General features: G+C 47.9%; 1 protein-coding gene across 1 annotated transcript in view; it reads left to right on the plus strand.

The window, feature by feature from the left end:
- Positions 1-14,866, plus strand: part of LOC140906332 (uncharacterized) — an 87,683-nt gene that overhangs the window by 45,905 nt on the left and 26,912 nt on the right. The window contains exons 19-28 of the mRNA XM_073330057.2: positions 1,042-1,155; positions 2,858-2,911; positions 4,809-4,862; positions 6,220-6,273; positions 8,426-8,479; positions 10,001-10,054; positions 10,922-10,966; positions 12,351-12,404; positions 13,026-13,070; positions 14,267-14,320. Of these exons, the coding sequence (XP_073186158.2) occupies positions 1,042-1,155; positions 2,858-2,911; positions 4,809-4,862; positions 6,220-6,273; positions 8,426-8,479; positions 10,001-10,054; positions 10,922-10,966; positions 12,351-12,404; positions 13,026-13,070; positions 14,267-14,320 (582 nt within the window). The remainder of the gene's footprint in view (positions 1-1,041; positions 1,156-2,857; positions 2,912-4,808; positions 4,863-6,219; positions 6,274-8,425; positions 8,480-10,000; positions 10,055-10,921; positions 10,967-12,350; positions 12,405-13,025; positions 13,071-14,266; positions 14,321-14,866) is intronic.

Here is a 14,866-nt window from a genome sequence, read left to right on the forward strand (position 1 = left end):
CTAGCCCTCCTGGCCTATCCACTGGACTGCACTGCCTCTCTGTATACTGGGCTCACTTCACCCACCACTGAAACAAGGCCGACCCTCAGGCAGAAATGCTTGGAATTCTGTATGCTTGCTGGGTGTTTTTTGAAATAAAGAATAATGTAGTGAGCTGACACTTCAAAGGACAGTTGAGGGAGACAGAGCGTAATTCCCCATGATGAATTTGGCCAGGGCACTGTAGCACACATCTGCTTTTGCAACAAATGCCAAGAGATCTTTCATGACCACAAGTGGGCAGCGCTTCACTTCTCTGTTATTCCACAGTGCCTGCCACCACTCTGCTGAACATAGGCTCAGTACTGACTATCCTGCTTTCTCTAGGGGTGGGAAGACTATAGCATGAACTCTCCCCCAAAATTAAGGACCATCAAAAACCTCACCACATTCCGCTAAAAGTGCAAGGCACCTTTCTTTAACCTGCCTTCTCTAACATAAACACATAGCAACAGGTTTATATGTTAAAAACTCCACACTGCATGAGAGAGCAAACAACACGTGACAGATGTGTAGTCATATCACTCAATGCACTACTGGAAGGCGCTCAGATACTATGGTGACCAGCGTGGTATAAGAACCTATAGAGAACAGAATAGGAGCCGCTCCCAACTCCCTGCAGCTCCTGGGTTTTCCCTGGACAGCTGCCCTCCAAGCACTGACCCAGCCAAGCTTTGGAGGCTGGATAAGACACTGTTTGGAATCTGTAAGTGAAGAAGAAACAATAGTTTGTGTGTGTTCCTGCTTCACGTTTCTCCTCTCTCTCTCCCCATCAGAATAGGCCTTTCCCCCCATTCTGTGAGCCTGGCTTTGATAGTGAGTTATGAACTACTCAGGTGCCACAACAGTTCTGTGGCCTACCCCTGATTTGAGTGGAGCACAGACCGAGTGGGTACGCCCATAGCACCGCCTTGCTAAAGTCACACCGAGTGACTGTGGGACTGGAAGGGAGCCTCAGTCTCATCCCTAATGCTCTTCTCAGTGTTACCTTGTCTCTTTTAGGATGTGTGTAACGACTGCCCACCTGGCCCCCCGGGGCTCCCTGGAGTGCCAGGCTTCAAGGGGGATAGAGGTGCCCAAGGACCTCCGGGTAGAGATGGCCTGAATGGGAAAATGGTAAGAGAACTGCAATAAGGTTCGTGCTTCAGGATCTCTTTGATAACTGTTTTTAGCCTTATTTTAATATGCCTGTATTTATAGTCACAGTAAGAGCAATGCACTACGTGCTTCATAGACAGGTCTGAAGCCCAGCTCCTGTTACAGCCCCTTTACCCTGCTCTGGTAGCCTGAAGGAGCTTAGGAGGAGGAGGGGACAGATGGAAGGGTGATGGGGCTGGGGGAGTGGATGGAGAACTCCACCCTCCAACAATTTAGGAATCTGCTTTATGTTGGGGCTTGCTCCTGCCCTGAGAGCAGCCTAGAATACAGGAGCCAGCCATCCCTCTTGCCCTGCACCTCCTATACATCCAACGGGAGAGCCTGCTAAAACCAGAGAGGATGTTTCAGCCAGGCGCCTGCAGACAAAGAGAAGAGGCTACACACAAAGGAAGAGAAGATTATGAGAAACAACCAAACCAGGGGGGCTGAGCAGAGGAGAGGAGTACAGTTTTAGTAGCTCAGGGACAGCTGGATGGATTTTCTGTTTGTCAGGAGACAGCCTGTGGGAAGGGGCGAGGGAGTGATTTTTAAGGAGGGGCTTGAAAAGGGGGAGGGTGGGGGCCTGTAAATACATGATACTCGCTGAGAATAAGGGTTGCAGAACTGGATCCCTAATATGTAGGGATCTAAATGGGGGAGGAACAATCGTGGGACTCCACTCTAAATCCACACATGCCATGTCCAATACCCCATAAGAACCCGCATCTCTAACCATCCCTGTGCCCTGATTCTCAGGTCCTTCTCCCGTCCTCCCTCCAAGGCCTACGTGGCTCCCTCTCCCTCTCCATCAGTTTGCATATTATACATAAATTGGCATAGAAGTCAGTGGAGTTACTGGTAGCCTTTGTGCGTCCATTGTGCTTCTGCACATCTCGTGTCATTTCAGATCTTCCGTTTACAGAGTGCCTCTCACCCCAAAGCACTTAAAACGTGTGGGAGTCACTCCTCCTGGCCATTGAAGGGCTGCTGTATTGGAGAGGAACACAGGAATAGTGTAAGACAGGACGTGAGAGGTGCTATATCCAGCTTTAGCTGGGGAGGCACAATGTGTTTCCCTCCAATTCAGCCGAGAAACCACTTATTTTTGTAGAAAGCGGCCTGGGTTGTTTAATTGCCACAAGCAGCCGTGACTGTGGTTGTATATTTTAGCCAAAACAAAGCACTTCTGGCAGCACAGAGCCCCTTGGCACTGTGCTGGGGCAGTGGTTCTGTACAAATGCAGAGGATAGCGTCCCATTGACTGAATCCCTGTACCACTCTCTGCATCCCACCGACTTTTTTTTTTTTTGGAAGTCTCCCATCCCAGTACTGACCAGGGTTAGCACCAGTGTGCATATGTACTACATTTGCTACCTGAGTATGAGTATGTCTCCCTCTAGTGGCTGGCGTGTCTTTCGAATAAGAGCCAGCTTTTGAATAAGAAGACATTTTGGTGTTCATGGGTCCCTCTGTTGCTGTATATATGTAATAAGGAGCTTGTCACACAGGCTCAGAGCATCCAGGAAAGCTGGACTGAGTCCTAACTGTGTTAGGCTGCAGAATTGAAAGTTTATCCTTGCAACTACTGGTTCTGCACATGATGGGTGGCTGATCACTTACTGTGTTTTTCTGATTTTGTAAGTAATTAGTGTGATTGAGTGCTCTTTCCTCTTTATTGTAGGGCGATCCTGGACCCCAGGGTCTCCCAGGACCTCCAGGGTTGGATGGTCCAAAGGTCAGTAATTCTCCTCAATTAACATCACCTGGATCGACTCCAGTCTTATGTAGAGCAAAGGCTGAATCAGAATGCAGAGGGGGAGAACTTATGTGGGACTTGAGTGGGAGACAGGCCCTGTGCTACCTTTCTGAATTTCATCCCTGAATCACACAGCTTTCCCATATGCAGCCCAGCAGTGTAACATAGTATCTAGCACCCCCCGTCTCTCTGTTTGCAAAGACCAGTTAGGTTTTGATCCTCCACACAGAATTCGGTCTCAATGGGAGCGTTGTGCAGGCAAAGACTGCAGGATGGGTGCCTTACTATCAATTTGGATCCGCTCACCTGAGGCAGGAGGGAGAGCCCCAGCCCTGGAAATCCTGCACCTTCCTTTCTGCTTGAAAAATTCCTTGCTTGAATGGTTTTGATGTAATGAATGGTTTGGTATGCTGGGGCTACACTGACAATGCACTGAACTGTCAGTCTCCTTTAAATGGCCACAGTTTGTAGCACCCAGTATTACTTGGAAACACATTGAAAGAAGGGCTTATCCTTTTCGCTATTTACCACGTCTCAACCTCATATTCAAGGGTTATTGACAAACACCGAGCAATGCCTGAAGGATTCTAGTAATTTAACATTTAGCGCTCTGGCCTTGTGTAACCTCCATGATCAGTTTGCTCAGAAAGTCAGTGCTTAGTTACGGTTGGAACATTTACAATGGCCTAATGTGAAACAAACCAAAACAAATCAATTGCAATAGAGATAAGGAGTTTCCCCCTAGACTTACCTGCCTTCCAGCACTTGGTTCCAGTCGCAAGCAGTGTCTGCTATTTTAATTTCTTTTTATTTGCAGTTATTACAATGAACAAGGAGTTATACTGATTCAGAAAACTGATTTTACTTCTTGCCATGAAAAGTACAGAAAGGGCAATAAAGGACCAAAAGCAAAAGTGCAGGCGGTTAAGATGGGAGAACATTCTGAGAGAAAACTCAGAAAACCGCTAGTAACCCAAATAGATGTATGTGTTATAGGTAATTGCTGTGAACACTCAGCAGTCTGAGAAATAACCATTCTCTGCTGTTCAGTCATGCAGTGTGAGGGAAGACTGGAGTGGGAAGACTCAGCATTTGACTAAAATGGTATAAGATTTGAATTGTCCGTATGAACATGAACAACCTTAAATCTAATAGGTGGTCAATATCCCAGTTTGCATTCAGTTCATATATGCACATACCCACAGTCTGCAGGTGCTCAAATAAAATAACAGACAGAGAGTAACTCCATAAGATAGCCAGCTGGTCTGTTGGGACTCCTTCCAAAATGCACGGTAGGGCTTCCCCAGGATTTAAAGTCCAGAGTGTGCTGCTCTTCTGAAAGCCTAGCATGGTACACTCTGGGGTAGAAACACCAAGAACTCCCCAGAGTATAGATCAGTGGAACTGCAGGTCCTTTCTCAGTCAGTCCCTTCCTGCTCCTCTCAATGGCATACATCCAGACATATTTTAAACAGCAGACTGGTTTCCCCCACTTGCCTAACCGTTGTTATATATGAACAATGCTATGTGTTGGGGACATTGTAAATTCTACACCCAGCAATTTAGTCATAAGCTGGGATGTTGGTAAAGTCATATTTTGGGCTCCACAATCTGAGTAGTTTCCATACAATGTTTTGTTAAATTTTTCTGGGGTGTGGGCAAATAAATGTGGGTTAGGTGGACCGTGAGACCCCAATTCAACAAAGCACTTAAGCAAGTGCTTATCTTTAAGCACATATGTAAGTCCCATTGGAGTCAATGAGACTTAAATGCATGCTTAAAGTTAAGCATACGCTAAAGTGCTTTGCTGAAGTGGAGCCTACAGCTGGGAATGTCATAAACCTTAGTAGCTCTCAATGGCTTTGTTTGTTATCAGGGCACTAAAGGAGACCGTGGGACATCTGGGGACACTGGACCAAAAGGAGGACAGGTAAAAGAGTGTGCTTCCCAAGTCATGCAACTGGAATATGCGTATAGGATATAACCGTGACTCCCTCCCTGGAGACATCTACCCTGGCCTCACTGGGGAGAGAGGCAAAGATCCTCAGCACCCCTAACTCCCAGAGGGGGCGGGTAAGAAGACTTGGGCTGGGACCGTCCTCATCAGGATGCCCTCCATTTAAAACCCCTCCTCCCTGCCACCATCATCATTTTCTGTGGAGTGTCTGTAGGCCGCCACGTGGCCTTTATTCCCACCACCATCACCACCACCTCTGGTATCTCCAGGAGGCGTCCAGTTGGCTGCTTCGCCCCTTGTTGGTTTTTAAGGGCTGAGCATTTGGCCTCCTTCCCTGGCTAGTGCACAGGTGAGACATGGGGGGTGGGCAGCCTTTTCAGAATTGGGATGCGGAAGGCTAGCACCATGCTGCTAGACTGTTGCGGTTCTCTCTCATCTGGCACCTGAAAAACCCCAGGCTGTTCATGCTATGAGGGAGTCCCTAGCTACCCAAACTGCTTATCCAAAGAGGTAAGCAACAGGTAAGCAGTTAAGGAGAGGCCGCTGTCTTGTCTGAAGGAGAAACTTGGGGATTTTCCAAAGGAACAGGGATCCCGCAGGAACAGAGGGGAATTACGCAAATGGTGGCCAAAATCAAGCCCAGGTTTGCCATAGGTTTCATGAACCTTACACTGAAAGTGGGCCAGGTTTTTGGTCCAGTAACGAAGCCCCAAAATCCGGTAAGTTTCAAGTTAAACATTTTGCCCAGCTCTCATTTTGCACACCCTTCTGCCTTGGCCTTTCGGTCTTCCTCTCCCGGCCCCTCTACGCATAGAACAGCAGATGCCTTAGGGAAAGTACATCCGCAACATAACTGTGCTTCTTTCTCGACTGACTGCTAACACTGCGAGAATTGCTCAGTGAATATTTCCTTTGCATACAAAATATGCAACTCATGCCAAGCCTGCTGTTACGTTTCTTGACGAGTTATTCAGTCTCCAAAGCCTATGTGTATTAAAGACCTTAGCTACAGCATAAAAGTGCATGCTTTGCAAGCCTAGGCTTCAGTTTGTAATCCCAGGATAGCTTATTTCCTGAGGACCAACCCTTCTGTGTGTTCACTCGTTTCACTGTTATATCACAGCTTCCTTATGACTGCCATTTATTGACCTAATATCTGGGGGAGGTCACTGAAGAGTGAAGAATGATTTAGTTGGGGTTTAGGTCCTGCTTTGAGCAGGGGGTCGAACTAGATGACCTTCTGAGGTCCCTTCCAGTCCTGATTGTCTAGGATTCTATGATTCTAAGAAGGGATTGAGACTAATCTAATAGTTGTTTTGTGATTCTGCAGGGTCACCCTGGAATGCCTGGCTTCTCGGGACCTCCTGGAAACCCAGGCCCCGCTGTAAGTTTTCCTCCTCCTTCCCCCCCCCCGCCCCATATTGAGAAGTGGATCATCATGCTGCATGTGTGTGTGTCTCACTAATAAGTGTAGCTGCAGACTACATATGCCACAGACTACATATGCCACCTCCACCCATGTCTGTGCCATGTCTTTTAAGTTTCCCAGTGGGTTCGTAATAGACCCTGGAGCATTAAAGAGACCCACAATCCTGACACTTGCTACTTAACGCATCTTGCAGCCATTGCTTTGCCTCACGTGCATAAATTTATGCTCAACTTTGGTTGCTTCCTTTATAGGAAAGGCAATGGGCATGGCATTTTTTTCACTGAGCCCACATGGTAAAAAATATGAGTGCTTCCCATGTAGTAGATGAGGCTGACAGTTGGCTTTAGAAATAGCGAAGGTCAAAAGGGAAAACGTTTGGCTCGTTGACGAGTTAAATGCCACACAAGGATCTTAGACAAGGGTTTCTCAAGTTTTCTCATGTTGTGGACTTCTTCAGATAGGATTGTTCCCCCGGCTATCGCCCGTCACCCTTTCTGGTTCCCCATTCTCCACATTAGCAACGGTGCTTCTTTACATGACAAAAGCATATTAGGATGGTGTTAAAGAGACATGGCTAAAATTGCTTTGCTTGAGTGCATTGTGTGCAGCCACTTACGTCTCTCAAGAGTTCTCTCTTTTCCCTGATCGTAGGACTCTGACAAACCTCCCTTGAAGCCACCCTGGCTTAACCTGGCCAGATCCCTTTGCAGTTTGACCCTAGCCCTCCTAACTGTTTGCAACCCCCCTCTAATCCCCGTGTCAGCAGCAATCTGACCATAGCAGAATTTATATTGCACCATTGCTTTGCCATTGTGACATCAGCACCACCAGAAAGGGCTCGGTGGGTCCGGCCCGGAATCATAGAACTGTTGGGTTGGGATGGTAGCTGGAGTGGGTGCAATCAATCCTGTCAATAGGCAAACATTCATTTGCTTGCCTATTGACACGATTGATTTACAACCTCTAAACCAGGCTATCTAGTCTCTTTGCTTATTCAAGTTATGATTAGGGCCCTACCAATTTCGCGGCCGAGAAAAACATGTCACAGACCGTGAAATAACCCCTGCCCCGTGAAATCTGATGTCCTCTTGTTCCTAGGAGCATCCCAGCAAAGGGGGCTCCTAGCTCTGGCTGGGCTGGGGACCGACAGGACTTGTCCGTCTCCTGCACAGCTGCTCTGGGGGAGGGGTGAGACCAGACCCACCTCCAGGTGCCTCCCGCTGCCACAGCACGCTCTGGGACTGGGCAGCAGCCCCAGAGGTTCCTGCAGCTGGAGGAGGCTTGTGGATTTGGATCCGATCTTCCCATTGCTGCTGGGAGCGCCCCAGCAGGGGGCTCCTCGCTGCTAGTCCGGGCAGGGCTGGGACTTGTTCTTTCCCTGCAGGGCTGCTCTTGTGTATCTCTCTCAGCTGCAGATAGCTCCACACCCCCTCTGAAGGCAGCACAGAAGTGAGGGTGGCAATCCCATGACCCCCGTACCACCGGTTTGCGACCTCCCCCCACAATCCCCTCTTGGATCAGGACGCCCACGGTTACAACACCATGAAATTTCAGATTTAAACATCTTGAAAACATGAAATTTACCAATTTTGAAATCATTTGGCTGTGAAATTGACCATAAATACCGTGAATTTGGTAGGGCCATAGGTATGATGATTCCATAGCCCACCTGAGCAGCTTGCCTTGTTGCCAAAGACTTTATAATTCATAAAGTTTCTCATAATATTTAACCTACATTTTTCTTGCTGCAACCTATGCCCACGGTGTCTTGTTCTGTCCACGTTGACGAATGATTGCAAGATTTGCCTTCTGCAGTGTGTGCTCTGAGATATTTCTCCCAGCAGTTCTATTCTTCTTGGAGTTCATTTGGGCACAATAGTTTTTCTAATTACTGTATATTTTCTGGAATGGCAAACAATCTAAAATGTCTGACAATGTATGGCTTGGGAGGCCAATTACGTACAGAGGTTGGTGACTGCTTTTCTGTGATGAATTAATGTGAATGAATGAAAGAAAACGGTAGTGTTGCCAGCTGTGATACTGACTGTGTTGACAGGGATACACTATGAACAAGCAATTCATATTCTTTCTGCTTTGTTTTATTTAGGGACCAGATGGCAAACCAGGACCTGCAGGACCCCCAGGAATGCCAGGGGATATAGTAAGCCATGGGCCACAGTGTTAGCTTCTTTAAAGTGAGGCTGAACTGATGCAAACATGATGATTTCCCCAAGCCTCTCAAGTGCTATCTAAAATGCTATTCATGTTGAATAGGCCATGCTGGAAACTCTTTGTTTCCTTTACTTCTGTGCAATCCAACCTTTCCAGAATTAGAATTCCTGATACAGCTGTGATGTGATGGGAAAACCCTTCAGTGAGCAGGTGGCTTCCCCACTCTTCTCCAAACTCAGTCCACATAAGTTATAGCAGGATAAATCTACTCCCTTCCCGGGGTTTGGTTGTAATCACCAAAGGAACTTAAAATGAAACCGCATGAATCCAGTCCAAGCTTTCTACTCAGGCTTGTCATCTCCTAAGGTTACTCTCAGACCTGCTCAGCCCACACACTAGGTCTGGATTTCAAGAGAGAACCTACTGCCTCTCTCAAATCCATACAGGTAGTGACCCACATGCAACAATGAATCAGCAAAACACACTTAATATTTCCGAGCAGGATCATCACCCGCTGACACAGTGCTGGGTAATAAGGGTGAAGTGCAAGCAAATCCACAAGGCCTGCTAGGGATTTCGTTATTGCTATCGGTTGTACAAGGAAAGTGCTCAGATACTGAGGTGATGGGTGGCAATAAAATACCCTGAGAGAGAGAATCTGATCTGGTTCTGATTGATCTTATCTTTTGAATCTGGTTGATCTTCATTGCAAAGTGAAACAGAAGATTCCTTGTTATGAATCAATGTCTCTCTTGTTTCCGAGAGGAGGCATCTTGGAGTAACACAGGCTGTTGAGTCAGAATAATGCAGTTGTGTGTAATTATGATGCATTTCTGGAACTGGATTGCTCAGGGTTTGCTAATGAGCCTGTCGCCCCTTGGCCATTTCTTCAACTCTAGCTTTCATCAGTAGTGACCAAGAATTGCTCATCTGATGGCTGTTGTGAGATGAGTTAGCAGTCTTAGCGGAGAGGCCAAGGACCGAGCTTTTCTTTCAGCCGTAACAGGTAGTCAAGGTTGAAGCAGTGTGTGACAGCCTGTGTGCTGAACAATCCCATGGATAAACAGAGGATTTCATTCACAGGGACAGTCAGCTAAACACCTTTCATAACCACCAATTTAATATATACAGACTATAACACGTGCATTGACTGGCTTTTATATTAATGTCAATAGCTCAATGCTGGGCAGAGACTTGCTATGTTGTTATCCGCTTCTTCCCAATTTACACTTTTGAGACCAAATTCATCCTTCTCCTAAGTGGCTGCAATTCCCACTGAAGTCCGTGAGAGTTGCATCTGTTTATCTTGGAGGCTGAATTTGGCCTCTTGTGTCAATAACTGTGAATATAGCAAAGCAAAGTTTGGTCCCTAAGGGAATGGAAGTTTGAATGCGTTCGAGACATGTAGTTCATTTCCCCTCCCAACTCCAGGTTTGCAAAGTGTTCTTCCTTGTGAAGCAGCATCTGAAAAGCTTATCTGAACATTGCCACATCAATGGTCTCTTTACAGGGTAAAGATGGCCCAGCAGGTCCCCCGGGCCCACCAGGACTGCCTGGCCTTCAGGTAAGGGACAATTGCTTGCTATTTCTCATTCAATATGTTACACTTCCTGTAAGCATGTGGACACAGCAAGTGACATTTCTGAGCTGTCTTGGAGTGGATGTGAGATTTATATTGTCAAGTTAACTCCAGATTCACTGGGCTCCATATAGTGTGAGTTCTGGGTCGGGCACCTTCCAGCCAAGTGATAGTTTCCAAAATGGATTCATCTGTTCCTCTTGCCTGACTCTTATTTCCCTGGCAGAGATCTTCCCATAGAGGGCACCAATGTGAGATAATGCCTCCAAGCCTGTGGGCACAGATAATTGTGTCTGCAGTTCATACTGCTACAAGGGATGGGATTTTGTTATGTTCTAGTATCCAGAATGTAATGACCCCCTTTGTATTGGCTCAAGAACAATTGTAGGCTCAGTTTAATATCTGAAACCCCATTGATCTGGCAACGGTGTTGATCTAGTGAGTCTTATCTATCTCTAATGTCTATGGGCCAGATCTTCTTCTGGTGTAAATCAGCATAGTTCATTGAGTAGTCAGTGGAGTGATGCTGATTTACGCCACCTGAGTATCTGGCCTTACGACCCTATCTTTAAGCAGCGTTAGGGATGCTGATAAGGTGAAGCATCATGCATCTGACTCCTCTGTACTTCCCATTCTGGAAGAAGTCTGTGGTGTTGGCAGAGTGTGGGAGTAGAGACCGCGGAGGCTGGACAGAGCTGTTGTTTGTAAATAGCTGAGGTGTGGAAGTGAGAAGGGGGCATCACATGATGCACTGTGACCAAGCAGAGCAGTCATCACAAGCTTCACACTCACAAAGACGTACCCATCTTCTGTATAGCCCCCCGGACTCCCTAATGGATGTTTCATTTACAGGGCATTGACGGCAAGGATGGCAAGCCTGGATCTCCCGGGGAACCGGTAAGGATTCGCGTTGTAAACATCATCATTTCAAGCTGCTAGAGTCAGGCTTTCAGAGCCCATAACTGGCTATTGCTTTTGGACTCAGGAGAGTCTGTTTACATGCATCAAGTTCCCACTGAACTGCCTTGAGCAATCTGTTAATGTGCAAATCTTAGCACCTTGAAAGGAGACCTGGCCCTTTTCTCTGAGGGTATGTGTACACTGTAAGCTGGGGGCGTGATCTTCAGATCGAGGACACATAGCCAAGCTGCCATGCTAAGAATAGCTAAAAATACGACAAGTAGCTGCAGTGTCATGAGCTGCAGGAGGGGCGAGCATGGCTGCAGTGTCATGAGCTGCAGGAGGGGCAGCTGCCCTGAGTACGCACCTAGGGCTCAGCAGGTAGGTAATCAGGGTGGCTAGCCACTCAGGCTGCTGCAGGCACACTCCATGGGTAGTGCGTTAGCTCAATCAGAGCTAAGAGGGGCATGTCTCCTGGAGCTCGGACTCACAACTGTAGCTCAAAGTGTCGCCATCTCTGTAGTGCGCCTGTAAATTCTGGAGAGACCCAGGTCTGTTGTGTCATACTCAACCTAGTGAGCCGGTTTTTGCAGCTTGTGGGGCAGGGAAGGGAGTAGGAAATGCACCCTGAAATGCACTTGCTGGGTTGCAGAGTGACAATTCTCCTCCCTTCTTGGATAGGCAGTTTTGTGTTTGATTTCCCCCATTGTTCTTAACTTGTACGCACAGGGAGGAAAAGGACCTGAGCTGGAATTTTCCAGCCAAAGGGCTAGATTAATAAAGTGGACAGGAAATAGCATTCCCCTAGCATATGCATATTACTCTGAGAATGCGCTTCCAGAATCTGTTGCCCCCATCCTCTTCCTGTGATTTGCCAGAATGTGGCAAGCTCTTTCCTTCTCGGGACACGGACAAATACTCAGTGTTAAGGTATTGTGTGGAATGAGCCACTTTTCAGAGTCAGATGCACACAGTTGTGCATAAACAATTGCATGCGCCCAGTTTCTCTGTGTAAATACCCCTTTTATATGTATGCATCAGATAAGCGTGCAACTGCGTGCACCTAGTTTTGAAAATCTGGTCCAGACAGGTACACCTGGCAACAGGTGAGGGGACATCTTAAACTTCCAAAGCCCACATGTCTCGAAGCAAGAGTGGATTTACAGATGGGTGGAGGGTGCCTGGGTTCCGAATGTCCTGTGTGTGCACTCTGATGCAGGTTTTGGGGGAGCATCCCCATTGCATTCACGTGTGAAGACTCGTCCCTAGAACCCTCATGACAACTAATGGGAAAGTGCAGAATCCCTTTTTGGATGATGATGAGGCAGATGCTGGCAATGACAGAACAATATCACAATCTGAATGTGCTTGTTTCCATTAGGGCAAACCAGGAGAACCTGGGCTCCCAGGCCAAGAGGGGGCCAGAGGATTACCGGTAGGTACTACACCAGATGGTTTAATCCAGAAACTGTCTTATCCTTTACACTGGAAAATCTTTGGGTGGGGATGGCCTTTGCCTGTGTGTGTGCATAGCACTTAGCACAAAAGACATGCCCTGCTGAGACATCTAGGCAGTTCCACAGCATAAAGGATAAAAAATAATCCAAGAAATCAAAGAGGGCATTTCTGGATCTTTTGCCCCCAGAATTCCCTGGACCAGATTATGCAGGTCCTTTGCCTGGAGGTCACGATATAAGAAGCCTTCTGCCCTCCTGGTGCCCCACACACCAGGGCTGCTCACGGATGCAGGCTCTGCGCTCCAGTCGTGCATCCTGGGGATGGGGAGAGGGGAGGCTAGGGTCTCACCCTTTCCCCTACACATTGTGGGCCAGGCACACCAGGAAGAGCAGCTGCACCACCATAGACTCCCCTGTACATTGTGCTGCTAAGGAGCGGGATGGTGCCTCCCCGGGATACAATTCCACGCTGACCAGGCAGTTAATCTAAGGCAAAACTGGCGAGGTTTTAAGGGCACCCACTGTGCATGCACCATTCAGCCAAGGCCTTCCCAAAGGTCCACGCATCTGGCTGTTGTTAATGTCACTCTCTTCTGCAGGGCTTCAAGGGGCACAGAGGAGATGCAGGCCCCCCAGGCGCCAGGGTAAGTAGCATGCACCCCTCTGTGTGTGCTGTAGAAGGAGATGGGTCAGTCAGCCGTAAAGGGGCTTCCCAAAACGATAAGAGAAGATTTTTACAGGCCTTTTTAGCGTTGTGTTCATGAGTTGCTGTGACCTTGTAGGGCTGGGCATTCTGCCTGCCTTGCAGTGGGTGGCAGAGCACAGGGTGGACGCAGCTGGGGGGTGGGCAGTGGCATTACTGGTAGCCTCCTTTTCTGGACTCCCAGCTAACATTAATGCTGGGGTATTGAGCGGTCACTGATGGGCTAGTGCAGCACATCTCATGCCCCCTCCATGAGGTCCCTTTGCATATCAGTTTCACAGCACATCTCCCTGTGCACTGCCAGGAAAGCCACAGGACATAGTTCACAAGTGCAGGCCAGGGGACCAGGAACTGTACTGTGCAGGCGGTACCAGTATCAAATCGCACCCCACCGAGCGTTAGAAACGCAGGATGAATTCAAAGATGAGGAGAATGGGCATGAATAATAGAGCTTTTTGGCTCACTCGCCTCCGGATCAGAAGGTCCTAAATTCAAGTCCCACACCAAGATCTGGCCTCATTCTCAGCTCTGATGTTGCAGGGATCCCCGCTATGAGAGGTGTCGTCCTGCAGATGAGATGAAAACTGAGCTTTCTTCTGCCTAACTCTGGCTCTTCAGGAAAATAAATGATGGTCCAGTGGCACATTGCAGGAGGACTGGCAGAGAGTCCCAGTGACCTAGCTCCTCCTCTCTTCCTCCCTAAAGCAGTTTCTCCATGAAGAGTGCATAACATGCCTTCACGGTCACTGCACTCTCAATAGCTAAGGTATTACTGGAAAGGGCTGCACTATCTCGCATTTGAAAGGTGCTGAAGTGAGCTGTAGCTCACGAAAGCTCATGCTCAAATAAATTGGTTAGTCTCTAAGGTGCCACAAGTACTCCTTTTCTTTTTGCGAATACAGACTAACACGGCTGCTACTCTGAAACCTTTTTTTAAGCAGCACATCAGGTTTTAACCACATTGCTCCCATTGGCTTTAAAGCAAGAGGCATGACATGTCTCACCCCATAGAGACTGCAAGCCTCAATCCAGCACGTCAGAATCCCTACACTGTCCAGAGACGCGTTACTAGCCAGAGTATCTATAATGTGTCCAATGCACTGAATTCATCATGACTTCCTTTGCTCTGTGTTCTAGGGAGAGCCAGGCGTGACCGGGCCCGCCGGTCGCGAGGGCCCGCCGGGGAAGGATGTAAGTGTACTCTTGGATCAGCAAGCAAACCTCTGTCCGCACAGGGACAGAGAGGAAAGCTTGTTAGGAGAGGAACTTGAGGGCCTTTGGCCCTGCTCATCCTGCTGACACTTAAATGTTAGCTGTGTCTTTGGAACATTAGAGGGAACTGCATTGTTTCAATCCTGAATTGTACAGCAGATCCGATGGCATGCTTATTCCCACCGAGCAGTACTTTACTGCCTAGTTCCCCACGGCCTGATTCTGTCACACCTTCTCATCCTGAGCAGCATCTTACTCCACAAACAGCCCTCCTGGAATCAGTGAGATTGCCTGCGGAGTAAGGTACTACTCGAAGGGAATCAGGGCAGCAGAATCAGGTCTTAGCATATCCTTAGTGCAGTAACAGAGCAAAACCCTAGTGAGCATCCTGTGGGTACTGTATGATCCTGGAGAGGCCACTGAGGGATGGACCAGATGACCGATCATGCCATCTCCGTGGGTCACTGAGAAATGGTTTTGACTGCTGAATTGTGGGGTTTGTCCTACAAGATAGAGAATGAAAAG

This window comes from Lepidochelys kempii, chromosome 2 (assembly GCF_965140285.1).
Source record: "Lepidochelys kempii isolate rLepKem1 chromosome 2, rLepKem1.hap1, whole genome shotgun sequence".
Classification (NCBI taxonomy): domain Eukaryota; kingdom Metazoa; phylum Chordata; order Testudines; family Cheloniidae; genus Lepidochelys; species Lepidochelys kempii.